Genomic DNA, 18,071 nt, shown 5'->3' on the forward strand with positions numbered 1-18,071 from the left:
GCCGACCAACATTCACTGCCTATTGAATGCTGGGTGAACAAGGCCAGCATGTGTAAGGAGACTTGACCAATGACTCGCTTTCTCTGACTTTCCAAATGTCAGCGAAAATTTCTGACCGCAGAACTGTAAGTCACCTGTGTGAGCAAGCTAGCGTTAGATGATTGAAGATTAAGAGGCGGGACCAGGAGCTGTCACTTGACACCCCCCTCCTTCCCGCAAGCACAACTCAGCGACTACAACACACACAGCTTGCGCACACCTTCATTAATATTAGGCCAAACTATAATTGTCGCATTTTGCATTTGTCATTCTCAGCAGTCACACGGTTCACGTAAAGAGAATGTTTGCGTCACTAGTTAAATATAAATTCCAGCAAATTTGCAAAAAAAAAAAAAAATATGAATATACGAAGTACTAGGCACCGCTGGAAAATACACATTAGGCTGATCACTGTTGAACCATACAACTTTAACAAGATAAATTTGGCCAGGCATGTAACGGTGGCAAAAATGGTATGCCCCGTTAGTACTAGTGTACTCCCATCACCTGCTGTGACGTTTTAACAACCACCCCCACACACCTGCTGAGACCGGTGTTGTAACTCCCACACACCTGCTGTGGTGTTGTAACACCTACACACCTGCTGTGACGGTGTTGCAACACCCACACACCTGTTGTGACGGTGTTGTAATACACTCACACACCTGCTGTGACGGTGTTGTAACACCCACACACCTGTGACAGTGTTGCAATACACCCACACGCCTGCTGTGACGGTGTTGTAACACCCACACCTACTGTGACGGTGCTGTAGCACCCACACACCTGCTGTGACGGTTGTAGTACACCCACTGCTGTGACGGTGTTGTAACACCCACACACCTGTTGTGACGGTGTTGTAACACCCACACACCTGTTGTGACGGTGTTGTAACACCCACACACCTGTAACGGTGTTGCAACACTCCCACACACCTGCTGTGACTGTTGTAGCACCCACACACCTGCTGTGACTGCTGTAACACCCATACACCTGCTGTAACACCCACACACCTGCTGTAACACCCACATACCTGCTGTAACACCCACACACCTGCTGTAACACCCACACACCTGCTGTAACACCCACACACCTGCTGTAACACCCACACACCTGCTGTAACACCCACACACCTGCTGTAACACCCACACACCTGCTGTAACACCCACACACCTGCTGTAACACCCACACACCTGCTGTAACACACACCTGTGGAAAAACTTTGTTTCCTGAGAACTGCATCTCGTTGATTTCTGCCTGAGTTAACAACGGGAACTTAATATTCCACAGTCTAGCTTAGGTAAATATGTTAACGCATAATTAACCGACAGTAACGAAATAAATTTAACTGGCGGCTTTTGTGTGGTAGCCTGAGATATCATACTACCTTAGGTTATTATGATAATCATAGCTAATCGCTAAACCCATAAGGGTTTAGAGCACTGATCTTCGCACACACGCTAAAAAAAAAATTTGGAGGGTGATTGAAAATGGCATTTTTTATACAAATATAGGAGCCTATTAATTGCAGTGGTAGGTTAGGTAAGGTTCGTCAGAAAACAGGACAAGTGTTTCCTGACGCCATTGGAGCTTTTGGTCATCTGACCGAGGCCTTATTATAGTCAAAGTTATAACCATTTTTTGAGTTATTAGTTGTGTTCAGAGTTTGGAGCTGAACAGCGACATCGGTGGATCAAATGACTGTGCTAAAGTGGAGTTAATGGTGGTATATGCCTACTCTTTCAGGATGAACGATACTGCCCAGAGAGTATGTCCCGACCCACAAAAAGTTTAACTAAGCCCAAAATGAGGCAAAAGAATTATCGACGACCTTTTTTTCTATACTAACCTAAATAACTGTCGACGACCTTTTTTTATACTAGTCTAAGTAACTGTCGATGACCTTTGTTTCTATACTAGCCTAAGTAACTGTCGACGACCTTTTTTTATACTAGCCTAAGTAACTGTCGACGACCTTTTTTTCTATACTAGCCTAAGTAACTGTCGACGACTTTTTTTCTATACTAGCCTGAATAACTGTCGACGACCTTTTTTCTATAGCCTAAGTAACTGTCGACGACCTTTTTTCTATAGCCTAAGTAACTGTCGACGACCTTTTATCAATACTAGCCTAAGTAACCGTCGACGACCTTTTTTTCTATATTAGCCTAAGTAACTATCGACGATTTTTTTTACTATACTAGCCTAGTTGTTGACGACCTTTTTCCTATACTAGCCTAAAAAACTGTCGACCTTTTTTCGATACCAGCCTAAAACTCGTAAGCATTAATTTTTCTTTTTTTTCGGAATGGTATCTGAAGTCATGTTTGGTGTTGTTACATAGCAAATATTACATAAAGACCCGGTAATGACTGGCAGTAGTGAGCCGTTAGTTTTCTATTTTTCTGATGTTTTGTACTTTTCAGAGGTTCCTTGATGCTAGCGAGGGGCTCTTGATCTAAGGAATTGATGCTAGCCTCTCCTTCAGATCAAACCTAATTGCCTTCCATTCCCCAACTGCTGTATAACCCTTCGGGTTTAATGCTTCCCTATGAATGTAATAATATTATTATTGATGAAAAATTAGTTTTGTTGTTGTTGTTGTTGTTTTGAAAGGCCAGTGTATGAGGCAATAACAAATAAAAAAGACAATTAAATTAGATGGGAATGGGTGGTGATGGTGTGACTGAAGAACACACTAGTGATGGTGTGACTGAAGAATACACTAGTGATGGTGTGACTGAAGAACACACTAGTGATGGTGTGACTGAAGAACACACTAGTGATAGTGTGACTGAAGAACACACTAGTGATAGTGACTGAAGAACACACTAGTGATAGTGACTGAAGAACACACTAGTGATAGTGACTGAAGAACACACTAGTGATGGTGTGACTGAAGAACACACTAGTGATGGTGTGACTGAAGAACACACTAGTGATAGTGTAACTGAAGAACACACTAGTGATGGTGTGACTGAAGAACACACTAGTGATGGTGTGACTGAAGAACACACTAGTGATAGTGACTGAAGAACACACTAGTGATAGTGACTGAAGAACACACTAGTGCTGGTGTGACTGAAGAACACACTAGTGATGGTGTGACTGAAGAACACACTAGTGATGGTGTGACTGAAGAACACACTAGTGATAGTGTGACTGAAGAACACACTAGTGATAGTGACTGAAGAACACACTAGTGATAGTGACTGAAGAACACACTAGTGATGGTGTGACTGAAGAACACACTAGTGCTGGTGTGACTGAAGAACACACTAGTGCTGGTGTGACTGAAGAACACACTAGTGATGGTGTGACTGAAGAACACACTAGTGATAGTGTAACTGAAGAACACACTAGTGATGGTGTGACTGAAGAACACACTAGTGATGGTGTGACTGAAGAACACACTATTGATGGTGTGACTGAAGAACACACTAGTGATAGTGTGACTGAATAACATACTAGTGATAGTGTGACTGAAGAACACACTAGTGATAGTGTGACTGAAGAACACACTAGTGATAGTGTGACTGAAGTACACACTAGTGATAGTGTGACTGAAGAACACACTAGTGATTGACTGAAGAACACACTAGTGATAGTGTGACTGAAGAACACACTAGTGATAGTGTGACTGAAGAACATACTAGTGATAGTGTGACTGAAGAACATACTAGTGATAGTGTGACTGAAGAACATACTAGTGATAGTGTGACTGAAGAACATACTAGTGATAGTGTGACTGAAGAACATACTAGTGATAGTGTGACTGAAGAACATACTAGTGATAGTGTGACTGAAGAACATACTAGTGATAGTGTGACTGAAGAACATACTAGTGATAGTGTGACTGAAGAACATACTAGTGATAGTGTGACTGAAGAACATACTAGTGATAGTGTGACTGAAGAACATACTAGTGATAGTGTGACTGAAGAACATACTAGTGATAGTGTGACTGAAGAACATACTAGTGATAGTGTGACTGAAGAACATACTAGTGATAGTGTGACTGAAGAACATACTAGTGATAGTGTGACTGAAGAACATACTAGTGATAGTGTGACTGAAGAACATACTAGTGATAGTGTGACTGAAGAACATACTAGTGATAGTGTGACTGAAGAACACACCTGGGTTACCGCATGCAGTGAGTCGCCAGTTGATCACCAGCTGCCGCACGCGAAGCATCTTTCCCCTCGACCATTTTTCCCTCCATGGAGCACTGCGTTTAGTGAAAAACTACACTACGTTCATAACGTCGCTTTTCTGTGCTCTCATACTGTGCTTGTATATCTATACACTTGAGTGGGTTAGAAAATAGCCATATCAAAGTATTTGGACATTACAAGCACCAGCGGTGTTACTGCGACCTGAACTTCGGATTAATGGTAAGGTAACCATAATTATATTTTGAATATAATTACTGTTCTTTAACTAATGAAGGTTCGTGCTAAAAAATAGCTAGGCTTTATCTGGATGCCTGAAGTGAGGGTCCTGATCCAGGCATTAGGAACACGTGGCTTGGTATTACAGCAGCTTCTGTTTAAAGAAATATTAACTAATATAAGTATAAAACACTTAGAACTCATTAATGAAGTTTATTATTATAAGTTTGCTCCTAGTCAGTGGTACAAGAGCCTAGCGTGCTTATTTCCCTGTTACCATTAACTCTGAGGACCTACTTCAGGAATTTTTGAGTGGTCATGAGACGATGGTACCTACTTACCACATTAGTTGACAATTCGTGGTGTCTCGTCCTCACTAGTTTTTTTTTTTTTCATTCCATGACATATGTATTCATGGGGAGGCGCCAAGCCAGTAAGTCATAAAGCCACTGGGGAAATGCGAGGAAATTGTGGTTTGGTCCGAGGAGAGGGAGGGTAGTTCCAGTTCCTTGGATCAAGATTTCGCTAGTACAAGGGATATATATCATGGTAGAATTGTTGTAGTGAGAGAAGCTCCTTGCACTGTTATCAGTAGTTGGGAAAACAATATTAATTTATTTTTAAAGAATAAACTTACATAAAATATATCCGGAGTTTTTATCGCTTGTATAAGAGCTGTAGACTGAAAACAAATTTAAATGCACACATTTCATAAGGATAGAAGACTGCAGTAAGCCTACTAGCCCATATTAGGCAGGTCGTTTTCAAACTCAGCCCTTCTCACCTGTATATTTGTCATAGGAGAAAGGGTCACCAGATGTAATGACAACGTAGACTTCACGGCAATAAATATTTGTAGAGTTGTCTTAAGAGTTAAGTATTTTTAATTCTTGGTGCCCAGCTAAAAATATTCGGAGAGTCATCTTACGTTTGAAGTATTAGTTACTGGTGGCGAAGAGGCAACATGCAGCTTTAATTATCCTCGTGTGTGAATAGGCTTTAAGCACATTTACCCAACCTTTCGGAAATACATGTAATGTTACCCACAAGTTGTGTAAAAAAAAAAAAATTAGTTTCCATTTTATATGGTAACACACCAATGATCTTCTCTGGTGAAGGAGAAGTAAGTCTTCAGCTTCGAGTAGGTAGAGCTTTTGATGGACTCTGTTAATGGGATTGCAATGCCGATGATAAAGATGGCATGTGGGGACTGCTTGAAGATAGTACAAGAGCCCAGTAAAATGAATGTGTAAGGAGGTAGAAAACACCAACACTAGAACTAGCTGGTGGATCAAGTTTCTGTATATACTAGCTTGAGCTACTAAATCAATTCCCTCCTAAACCCTCGCGGTTGGTTAACCCAAGCCAAATCCCGTGGGCTACAGAGAAAAATAGGAAGGCTATTAGAAAGGCACGTTTCGAAATGGTGTCTGGAGGCCCTAAAGTTTTAAAAGTCTTAAATGAATCGTAGTGAAACCAACTCTGGTAATGAAATATAGACAAAAATATAAATGAAAAAAAAAAACAGAACAAATAAAGTATCCAATAAGGAAAGTGACATCTTACTAGGAGTGCAGTGGAGGGAGAAATGAGGTCCATATAAAAGAAAACAAGTATGAAAAATACCCCCAAGTTACCAAGTAAATCCCTCGTAAGTAACTAACATACAGACCCCTACAAGAACAGAGGAAAGAAACAAAGGCCGAAATCACATACTTTCATTCTAAATATGAACGTTTTTCCCTAACATTATCCAACCTGTTTTTGAAGTCACCCAAGATGATCCCTTCGATGACTATTCTACAGATTATTCCACTCGTCTACGGTTCTATTTCCAAACCAGTACTTTTCTGCATCCTTTATAAATCCGAATTTAGCCATCTTAAATCACTTGTTTCGAATTCAGTCTTGGTTATATTTCTTTAACATCCAATTTGTCTTATTTATGCCTGTCTTTCCCTTGTATTCTTCAGTCATATCTACCTTCGTTTTACCCCTCAAGGAAGGTTCCTTGATGTTGGTGAGGGGCTCTAGATTTAGGGAATTGGATCTGTGCTCCAGTTCCCCAAATTAAGCCTGAATGCCTTCCACATCCCCCCCCCAGGCGCTGTATAATCCTCCGGGTTTAGCGCTTCCCCTTGATTATAATAATAATAATACCTTCGTTTTACGTATTTGAAGAGTGCAGCTTCAGGGCTTTGTATTTTTTCGCATGAAAGATCCCATTTACAGTGGAATAACTTTATAATCCTTCTCTGTTCGGCATTGCATTTATATATCTATTCTGTAGTATGAAAACAAGAATTGCGCGGCTTGATCTAAATGAGTTCTTACTAATAATGTGTAGAGCTATAAAATAACATTTGGACCCCCTATTGCTTATTTTGATATAAATCTAAGGAGTCGGCTATTTCCTAGCCTGCAGGCGTAGTAGCAGCCATGGTCCACTTCCTCACTACACTACTTTGCCAAAAACTGCAGGGGTAGCAGCAATAATGCCCTGCTTCGTCACTATGCCAGACAATGTAGGAGTAGCTGTGCTCCGTCCTTATTAGGTTATTTCCCTGGAGGCAGTAGCAGCACCTATGATTGCCAGGATCTTACAGGAAATTTGTTTATTGTGCTCTTGCATTGTCATAATTAACGTTCGTGGTTAACATAGAGTGGATGGAGCCCTATAACAAAGTACCAACGATTAAGCTGTTGGATTTAGCACTCGTTTACTGGGCCACTGGTGATGCGTGCCCCATTAACCGTCCAACTACTGCCCATTCACCGCCACTGATGTATGGCACATTAACCGTCCAACCACTGTTCATTCACTGTCATTGATGATAAATGCCATATTCACCTCCCAACCATTGCCCATTCATAACCAGTGGTGATATATGCCTCATTACCCATCCACCCACTGTCTGTTCAGTCACTGGTGGTGTATGCCCAGTTAACTGTTCCATCATCACCCATTCACTCACTGGTAGTGTATTTTCCAATCACCTTCTGAACCACTTAATCATTGCTGCTGGCGGTGTAGGTCCCCTACACCATTACACCTTTAACTCAACTACGTAATGCTTTTGTGTCCCCCTTGGAGAGAGATTGCGTGTGTACAGCCAGCTGCCTCTCTGTCGGATATTCATTTGAAACTTGCAGCTATTGTAATTGCACGTACTGACGTTAGTTTGCGTAAGGGAGTGTCTCGTTGTAGAGTCACGGATCTGCACGTTTTCTGAGAAGAGTTTACACATCTGTTTGCACCTAGCGACGTACGCGAGCGCATAGTTAACGGAACGTCTGCCCAGAATCGTGAATAAAACGTCCAGAGCCTGGAGTTATCAGTTTACTTTATGTGAAGCAATAAACTTGTGTGGGTTACCTAGCGCAAGGCGTAGTGGAGACTCGATATTTCGTTAGCTAATAGCGAGACATACACGCTGCCAAATTGTACTCATCTTGTACCTCGTGACAAATTCTGTAGAATTGGCTTGCTGCTGTAAATACTGTGTACTGGTTAGTCCCTTATGTTACATCGCTGACCGAAACTGTACCAAACATTAGCAAGAACAAATATAAGTAAATAAATGGCGAGAATCATAGTAGTAGGACGTCAGTAGTGAGGGTAATAGGAGCAAGGCTGACATCAATGGCATACTACAATATAGAAAGCCCCTTGTTATGCAGAGCATTTCGGGCAAATTAGGTTAAATTTGTTCCCAGGATGCGACCCACACCAGTCGACTAACACCCAAGTACTTATTTTATTGATAGTCTAGTTAAAAATGGAGAGCAAGTGTCTTAAGGAAACACGTCTTAATGTTTCTAACCGTACCGGGAATCGACCCCTGGACATCAGTATGTGAGCCGAGTGCGCTAGCAACCGAGCCACTGGACAAAGACAAGCCTCACCTGACTACAAATCCGCGAGTTTTTGGGGAGATTTTACTGTGAATAAACAGCGAACTGTCCCTTGATCGTTGGATAGCTTGTATGTTTTTTTTTTGGATGAATCAGTATTCATATGGACCAGATATCGTAATGATCCCAGAGCTTCATAAAGTGTCAAAGAGTTAGCAGACAATGACAGTTACGCGACACGGTGCGATAGATTCACTCCCGGTGATCAGTATGTGTCACCAGTCGGAAAAGCAAGAAAAAGGGAAAAGTAGAGTAGGGGAGGAAGAAGCGGTGAAGTAGGAAAGAGGGAGAAGTAGAGCAGGAAAAGAAGAAATGAGGCAGAAAAGAGGGAGGAGGAACAGAAGGAAAAGGAGAGGGAGCAAAGCAAGAAAGGGGGCGAAGGTGTAGGACAGGAAACGGAGATTAATCGTGCATAAAGGGGGGAGGAGGTAGAGAAGGAAAAAAGTAAAGAGTAGAACAAAAAAAGAGAAGGGAAAGGAAGGGAAGGGTATTGTAGGGAAAGGTGTGGAAGTAGAAAGGGGGAGGAAGTAGAGTTAGGAAGGGGTGAATAGCGGGAGAAGTGGAGGAGGAGCAACATGTGGTTGAAGAGCACAATGTGTGCACTCAGGCCCACATAACGGTCCTACCACTCACGGCAGTCCTCACATACCTCATATATATATATATATATTGAAGTGCAAAGGCTTAGCAAGGTATATTTACTCGGTCGGGAGAGTTTCTGCATTTTGAAGTGGGATACTAAGGTTAAGTCACACCAGGCTATCATGTGGAGTGACCGTTGCCGTAGCGATGCAAAACCAGACAACGACCTCGGGTTATTAACGGTGGCCTGATTAAATCTTAACAAGAAGTGCGTAATTGTTTTTAGATTTTAAGCTGGTAATAGCTCCGCACATTTCATGATGACGCTTAGCGGCTTCACACTGGCCATAGTCAAAACCCAACAATGTGACCACTCCGGACTTACCGTCCACCACGAAAACGTTGAGCTGGCCAAGATAGGACAGAGCCAACCATCTGGCGATGGAGAGCTAATCGTAAAAGTAAATACCCTCTGGGTTCTCACCGCGCGTCACTCCCAACCACTTTGGCCACCCGCCAATTACGGCATCCTTTTTGTTTTTTATGCTATTGTGCGACCACAAGTGTTAACAGTAAATCCACTAGAGGAAAGAATAGATTACTTCAGTGATCAGATTCAGGGAGATGCTATCCCGCCCAGACTTCTCATCACTGTCTCACGTGTACAATTAAATATTCTCTAAGCTGATTATAATTCATAATGTGTGATTAATATACTAGATTTGTGCTGAACATGTACTTTGTTGTATCACTAGATTCATTTAGGATGCACTTTTTTTTGTAGATAGGAAAGCACATGGCGAAAAAAAGTTACATAAAATTAATACAAGGTATTTATACATACCTGAAATCACTTCTGGAGGTCACTGCCTCCGCGGCCCGATCCTAGACCAGGCCTCCTGGCTGCTGGCCTCATTAATCAGACTGATGCACTACAGCCTGACTGATCAGCAACTGATTTGATAAAGTTGTTAGAGTTCCCTCTTGAAGACAGCCAGGATTATGTTGGCAATGCCCCCCTATACATGAAGGAAGGGTGTTTAAGAGTCGTGGTGCCTTTACACTTATTTAACTCTCTCCTTATCTTGGATGAAATAAACAAACTAGAAAACCCAACGAAAGTAGTACGTATGTTTTGGAAACCGAAGATTTCTGAAGTTCAAGTAGCGGATGAGTATTTATTCCGATATCTGAAGAAGCACTGAAGTTGGTTTCCGTATATGTAATATATCTGTTGGTTGTTCCGGAAATCATCACCCCTGCAATTTGTAAACACCAAGTTGGTTCACAGGTATTCAGCCCGACTGAGGGGAGGGGGTAACACTGTCTGACAATGACTCCAGAGCCAGTAAACTGAAGAGGCTAACATCAGAGGAGCCTGGCCCATGGCCGGTCTCCGGGAGTAGAAAGACTCGAAACTCATCAAAGGTACATCAGAGACAAAGTAAGATTAAAGTACCTCATACTGCCGGATAGGCGGCCGACTTTAACCTTAATTATAATAATCTTCAATTCTACAAGTACATGTACAAGGTATACAGGCCTAGCTGACATCAACAACATACTGCTATATAGAAAGCCCCTTGTTATGCAAAGCATTTCGAGCAAAGCGGGTCAGTTTTTTCCAGGATGCGACCCACACCAGTCGACTAACACCCAGGTACCTATTTTACCGATAGGTGAACATGGTCAGCAGGTGTCTTAAGAAACCACGTCCTAGGAAACACTTTTACCAGGGATAGACCCCCGGACGTCAGTGTGTGAGCTGAGTGCGCCAGCAATCAAGCTACGGGACACCTAAATGATGTGACTAGTTATTAAATAAATAATATAACATGAATAGAAGAGAACTGAAGTAGGCCTACTGACCCATACTAGGCAGGTAATATGTATCTTACCTATTTTTAAAGCTACTCAAAATACTTGTCTCTGAGGTTTTACTGTTGCCGAGGAGCCTAATCTTTAAAAAAGGGGTAATAACAATTGCTGGGATGTTCGCATACGCGGGTATGAAGTGGTCTCGCTGTGTACGTTTTTGTTATACGTTGAGTAACAAAAGCTAGAGGTAATTCCTGTGTTGCCTCAGCCTTCCCGTGCGGCTAACATCACTACTCACCACAGTGACTGGTCTTGTCAGTGTTCACGCTAGCACTCGTGCTCACCCACTTTCTGCTTTCACCCATCATTGGTGGGAAGCAGTAAAATATATAGTTAAGTTATTATATGGTGAGAAAAGATGTCAGATATCCACCAGCGTAGCCCAGTCACCCCAATTAGCCTACACTGAGCTGCATTCCCTTCAGAGTACTTCCAACTGCATTTGGCTTTCTGTATTCGAAACTTGTCTGGCATTTTCTTCGGATGGAAGGTGCATAGTTTGCTGGGCTCTGAATGGAGAGTTCAGATATCGTTTTCAAATATTATACTCCTAGACTAAAACTAATAAACTCCGAATGCTTTTGATAATTCAGCTTGTATGGAGATCTCAATCATGTGCTTATATTAATGCATTACAATAATTATTATTATAATCAAGGGGGAAGCACTAAACCCGTAGGATTATACAGCGCCTGTGGGGGGATGGAAGGCATTCAGGCTTAATTCAGGGAACTGGAGCACAGATCCAATTCCCTAGATCAAGAGCCCCTCACCAGCGTCAAGGAGCCTTCCTTGAGGGGTCATTACAATAAGAGTACGGTTTCCAGTGATATTTGAAATGCAGTTCTTGAGAAGTGATTTCACATAATCTCTTGAGAATTACAAAACGATCCCATAGTCACGCCCTACAGCACAGATCTGGGAAAGGTTGTAAGCCACAAGAGAATGTGCTCTTCCAGAAACTAACATGAATCTAAAGAAAGCAATGAGGGAAGATAAGAACTAGATGTCTTGTCCTTCTCAAAGACACGTCAAGTTAAACTTGCACTGAATGGAGAATGTTAAAAGATACACTGAAAGAACCTCTTTAGCTAAACTTAATGTACTAGGCTAAAAATTTGACGGTTCAACTGCTATGAAGATCTTAATCATGAAATGGGAACTGTGGGCAAAGATTGCACACTGACACAGTAGAGCGATATTAGATTGACGGAAAATAAAAAATTAAAATTCTATCCACGTGCATTTACTGCGTACATTAATTACTGTACAAATGCATACTAATATGTATCGTAATAACTGCAATATCTAACGTTATAACTTTACCCATTGAGGACTAGAAAAGATCCTTTGTGACCTATGTAGGTTACCACTTACTTAAATGTTAATTGTTAGCATTCGAGTTATTCAACCATTATCATATCCAGATTTCAATATAATTTCTGACAAACCGGTGATGTTTTAAGGCAGATGTGCACACACTGCCCCTTGTCCCCCAAAATAACTTAGAACCAGTTCATTCACACAGACACTGTTGGAGGCTGTTATTCTCAACATTAACCTACAGCTAGGATTCACGAAATAGCAATAACACGATTGTAAACAAGTCACGGAACAGGCGGGGCTTGAACCAATAGCAAGCGAGTCCTAGAACTCACAGTCCAATGCTTAAACTCACTTGTCATGGGTTCAGGCCACACCCGTTCTGTGATTTATTTACCTACAGGCAGATTTTGGCTACTAGTTCCGATACTTTATATGATATCTCAGCTACTAAGGATAATGAGTGGTTGCGACATGAGTAAACCAGGCTCATCGTACAAATATGTCCTCAAGTCATGTTGGCTTCCTGTTATTGTAGTTCTTAAACCGTTAAAGCAATATTACAAAAATAAAAACTGTTACAGTGAGGATTTGTCGAACAATTCGATTACAGAATAATTTGCAAACCAAACTCTTAAGGATTTAATCAGGTTAGCATTTTGTCCATGTAGTCACCATGCCAAATTGTACTAAGAATTATGCTGTCACGATCGCAATAAAAATTGCAAGTCCTGCTTTTATGAAAGATGTATGGAAACAAAAATAGAAGTTTATTTATTTCAGTTACAGTCATGTCTGAATAGGTGATGAAGTTTTTTTATGCTGAAGGATTTCTTTTGTTAACTGCCTAAAAAAAATAATCCTCCCAGCTCCCTCGCGTGCAAATTTGGTAAATGTAGGGTAGCAGCACAATGCTAATGCATCCAATTTTTTACAGAAAAATTCCTGTCTTGTTCTCCCAGGAATCAGACCATCTGCTACCACCAGCACTAACCACAGATGATGGAGAGCCCCTAAATCTTCTCTCTGGGTCAGACAGGAGTGCTGCTCTATTTTGTTGCTTACCAGTACTTGTTGACTCAGCTCTTTTGTTTACTATACATTTTATCACATGTTTTCATTCTAGATATATAACTTAACGATGCCTGTCCACTACTTAATGTGATGCAGGTTTTAATGTAATACCTGTGAATTTATGTCAGATATTATGCCTTAAAATGTCAGATAACATAGTGCCCATGACAATGGGCACTATGTTATCTGACATTTTAAGGCATAATAGAGATGGAATTGGGCGAAAATTTGTTACTATCCGTGTCAATTTACTTCGTGTTGAATCAGCATTTGGAGTAATCTGCGCTTCATCCTTTGAGCCTTCATTATCCAGCCTGCTCCCCATCACTTATCCTACTTTCATGCCAGATTGTGTAATTTATGTCAGTTGTTTTTTATTGCTTTGAGTTATTTTGTACTTGTGAATGTACGATAAGTCATAGAAAATTTGGAACTGAGGAGCTGTGCAATAATGTTAGGCGGGTCCTACTGTAATAAAACTTAAGGAGTCATATAGCTCCTGGGGTAATGGGAGGTAATGAGGCTCGATCCATGGAAGGGAAGGACTGGTCTAAGTCACTGCATCAATAACTGCTAACCGGCATCAAGGATCCTCATTGGAAGACTATTGTTTTTAATAACTTACACATTTAAGCCCACGCAATAAATTTGCACTGACGCTAATTGATGGTGTTTAACTCGTTTATAGCTCTATTACTTAATATTTATCTAAGCCTTTTAGAAAATGAGGAAGTTAATAACTTGAGTGAAGCCTAACAGTACGTTGACCACAGAAACTACTCCAGGTGGAGCACGTCGCAAAGTATGCTAGTAGACTGTCAATCAAAACTCTTGTTAATATCATTTACACTTTGTTCAGAGCTATGAGGTGATTACGTTTAACTCAGGCTGTAAATCGCTTAAATGACGTTAAGTATTATAATTTAATTCCATTTACATAAAGAGACTCCTGTGTTAGGGAAAGTTTTATGGTTATTCGAGTTTCATTCACAATTCAAATGATAAAGTTATCAATAAATTAATAGAGCAGCCCGTGTGGTACAGTTCTGAAAAATTCTTCACGATAGGGGAAAACCCCTTGTGAGAAATTATGTACATGAAGTTCACAGGTACTGACCTGAATTTTTCCATATACTGTACATAATTTGGGGCAGATACAACTAGATTAAATTTTACACCTACTGATGTTAGTTGTACCTCTGAGATAGATGGGACTTTAAGTACAATGGGTCACAGCACTATACTTCCTACGATGCCTATCCACTCATTCCCACACTCACATACGTTGGACCTATAAATAATTATTGATTATTCAATTTAAACCAATAACACTGGTAAATTGTGGTTGTGGCCTGTATGGTAATATTAATAACCTAACTTACTAATTAGTGGTTTGGTCCACAAATAATACACATTATAAGAATATGCATAGAGAATGTACCTGATAAACATATATAAGATGTTCCCCACAATTTGCATTAGAGGTGAACCCCATTTCCATGTATCATTTTATATTATACAGAAATTACACAAATTTAGAAATTCGCTTACCCACATGTTTTTTTGGGCCCCACATTATAAATGGTAGTTCACATCCCAATACTTCCCTAATAATAGCTAACAAAATGTTGGGCAACCCTGTAGACTTGAAAATACATGTAAGTGTACATTACATGTGTTGTCTTACTCAGACGATTCAGCGTCTCCTTTTTTTTTTTTCCACAATTTCATCTATATTCTGGCTGACATTCTCTTGTAATTCGCCAATATCAGAGCTCTTGACGTTTATTTAGTACACAGTTCTTCATTTACGCCGATCCACACATTTTCGGCTTCGATGACACTCGTCACACAACCAGTGTTTACTTCGCCATTACTATTGCATCTCTCTCCACGCAGTTCTCTGAGGTACTGGTCCACCTCACTCAAAATTTCTCGAAAGTCAAACCAACATCACTTATGAACATTTATATTATTTAATTTTATGCATTTTAAATTTAGGAAAATTATAAAAAAAATCCACAATCCTCTTGTTATATTGCCGTGATTATAACAATAATGAATCATTCTGAGTCCAGCAGACTTTATCTGTTGTTTCCAAATCTGTTGACCCAGCAGATTTTGTTCGAGTACGTTAAATGGAGGATTTACTGTAATTGCTTCCTAGTGACATCTTGTGCTGGCACTTGCTTTGGCCTTATCGCTTCTTGTTTAATGTAATAAGAATTGTGCTGAAATTTGATCCAGCCATCAGCTGGGTCTTCACATTTTGCAGAAAGACTTCCAGATTAAAATAGATTATTTAACTATAGTTTAGCACCATCCACTTTAATTGAACTTAACCAACAATTGCTCGAATTATCCATATGTGCGATTCTTTGCTTCAAACATATTTTACTACCGCAGTTGTCATTGTTATGAATTTAAAATAACTTCACAAAGTAACCGACATTTAAAATAAGATATTATATTATCCTTAGTAAATTTGATGCTAAAATGGTTAGTGTTAGGGTCTTCAGAAACATATTCTTATTATTTATATATATATATTTTTTGACAATTTTTGTCCTATTGTGAACGCCTGAAACAAGGGTAGTCTACATCTTGGTTTTTCTCTGTGAAGAAATTCACCTGTTTGGCTGAGAATTAAACAAATGAATAAAGGAGGACTATCTTCAACAAGCATATACAAAGTAGAAAGCAAAAAGTCACATTTCAGACAGTGACCTTGAAACTTATATTAGGTTAACATAGTTTCTAATTCACTGAGAAACAATGTTAGCCAAAAATGCACGTCTTTGGATTTGTAATGCAGGAAGCTTTGATTATTTTAGGGTATTACATATGTTCAATAACATGAATTATTTATACATACATACATACATATACCGCAAGCTGAAGCTTCACTGTCTAGAACATAAAATGTGCAAACAAGGCGTCATGTTTGCTCGAGAATCGTTGTTTCCATATTTTAGTGCCATCGTGGTGCAGGTGTAAATGTGGATGGGGTTACCGCCTGGAGGACCTTGGTTAAGTATGGTATAGATGCTGAGGTGTGGGTTGCAATCTTGCGGACCTTGGCTCGAACCCGCTTATTCACACAAGACTGTATAATGCCTTGAGAGATGGTTGCATTAGCTAACAGGATTTGTAAAACTGAAATTTAATAGAAATATAAATGGGTAGGAGTCTGGTGGCCTGGTGGCTAAAGCTCCCGCTACACACACAGAGGGCCCGGGTTCGATTCCCGGCGGGTGGAAACATTTCGACACGTTTCCTTACACTATTGTCCTGTTCACCTAGCATCAAATAGGTACCTGGGTGTTAGTCGACTGGTGTGGGTCGCATCCTGGGGGACAAGATTAAGGACCCCAATGGAAATAAGTTAGACAGTCCTCGATGACGCACTGACTTTCTTGGGTTATCCTGGGTGGCTAACCCTCCGGGGTTAAAAATCCGAACGAAATCTTATGACGTTCCAGTTTCGTGACGGACACACTCCCCATCCTCCTTCAGCATAGTTGTGAAGGCTCGAATATCTTGTTCAGAACACGTTATTAAAAAATCAATTAACTTTTCAATGTGGAGTGTTTTAACTGACCCCCCCCCTTCCCTCCCACGGACTTAAGTAACTGGTTCGCTTAACGGAGCAGCCTTGTTTTTAATTGTACCAGATGTTACCAGCCGTGCATTGAGGTGATCAGCATCAAACAACCTCTCATCACATCATCACTACATGCCCTCTATTTACTTTAGTTTTGTGCATGGTTGAACTTACAGAGTTAAAAACTCATTTCAGAGCCTGGTCCTAGCTATGCTTTACTACCCACAATAGTCAACCAACGCCCAGGTACACATTTATTGCTAGGTGACGAGGGGCACCAGCAGGCTATGGGGCTGACGAATTGCTTACCTCACGAATTGCTTAGGAAACTAATTCTGGACTGGTTATATGCCAAAAGCTGCAGCTTTTGAAGTAATGGTCTCCACTTTATTTTCGCACAGTTGAATTTACAGGTTAAGAGCTGTTATCCCATCCCATATTGGTAATGTTTAGTTATTTTTCGTAACTTACGATTATTTTTCCTTATTTTTAGCTTTCTCGTTATTTTTGATAACTTTTAGTTATTTTTTAGTTATTTTTATGAGTTATTTATTTCCCGTAATGAAGTGCATATCCTGAATCAATATAAACTTTAAGTAATTTTGAAAATCCAGCTGAAAATGGCCGGAAAAAATGGGCGAAAAAACTTTTTCTCTCAAAATGGGAAATGGTCATGATGACCGTGTTTGTTGGATCAGTTGCTCCCAACAAACATGAAAAAAATCTTGTATATATACCTTTCATTGAAGGGTATGAGAGTTTTTGTAAGATAAATGTGCAATAACAGGCGCCTCAGGCAGGAAAGAATCAGACGAGAGAAAACAGCCTTGTATAATGCTAAAACGCTCCCTTTTTTATATTTCTAAGTGCACATTTTTAGGTAGCATCAAAAATAGTTGAAATTGAGTGATATTTTTGGGTGATGTTTAGTTATTTTTCGTAATTTGTTTATTTTTCCTAATTTTTAGTTATTTCTCGTAATTTTGGATAATTTTTCAGTTATTTTTCGCAACTTCTAGTAATTTTTTATGATATTTTTTACTTATTTTCTGTAATGAATAATCCTAACGAAAATATTAGCTTCCTCTATTAAGCATTATCGGAAAGAAGCCAAGGAGGGCCTCGTATGACACGGGTTTCACGTATCCCACTGAATATTATACTACTACTACGATTACTACTGCTGCTGCTAATAATAATAATAAATAACTTTGAAGATACTTGTTGGTAAGCGCAGTGTGTCACGAGGGCAAGGAAGAACC

General features: G+C 40.2%; 1 protein-coding gene across 4 annotated transcripts in view; it reads left to right on the forward strand.

The window, feature by feature from the left end:
• Positions 1-4,211: 4,211 nt before the first annotated feature.
• Positions 4,212-18,071, forward strand: part of LOC128692935 (uncharacterized) — a 57,176-nt gene continuing 43,316 nt past the window's right edge. For all 4 annotated transcript variants that reach the window (XM_053782290.2, XM_053782291.2, XM_053782293.2 and 1 more), the window contains exon 1: positions 4,212-4,436. Coding sequence is in view for 1 of the 4 variants with exons in the window: in XM_053782292.2 (XP_053638267.1) it covers positions 4,434-4,436 (3 nt within the window). In the remaining 3 variants the exon portion in view is untranslated. The remainder of the gene's footprint in view (positions 4,437-18,071) is intronic.

This window comes from Cherax quadricarinatus, chromosome 38, assembly GCF_038502225.1.
Source record: "Cherax quadricarinatus isolate ZL_2023a chromosome 38, ASM3850222v1, whole genome shotgun sequence".
Lineage (NCBI taxonomy): Eukaryota > Metazoa > Arthropoda > Malacostraca > Decapoda > Parastacidae > Cherax > Cherax quadricarinatus.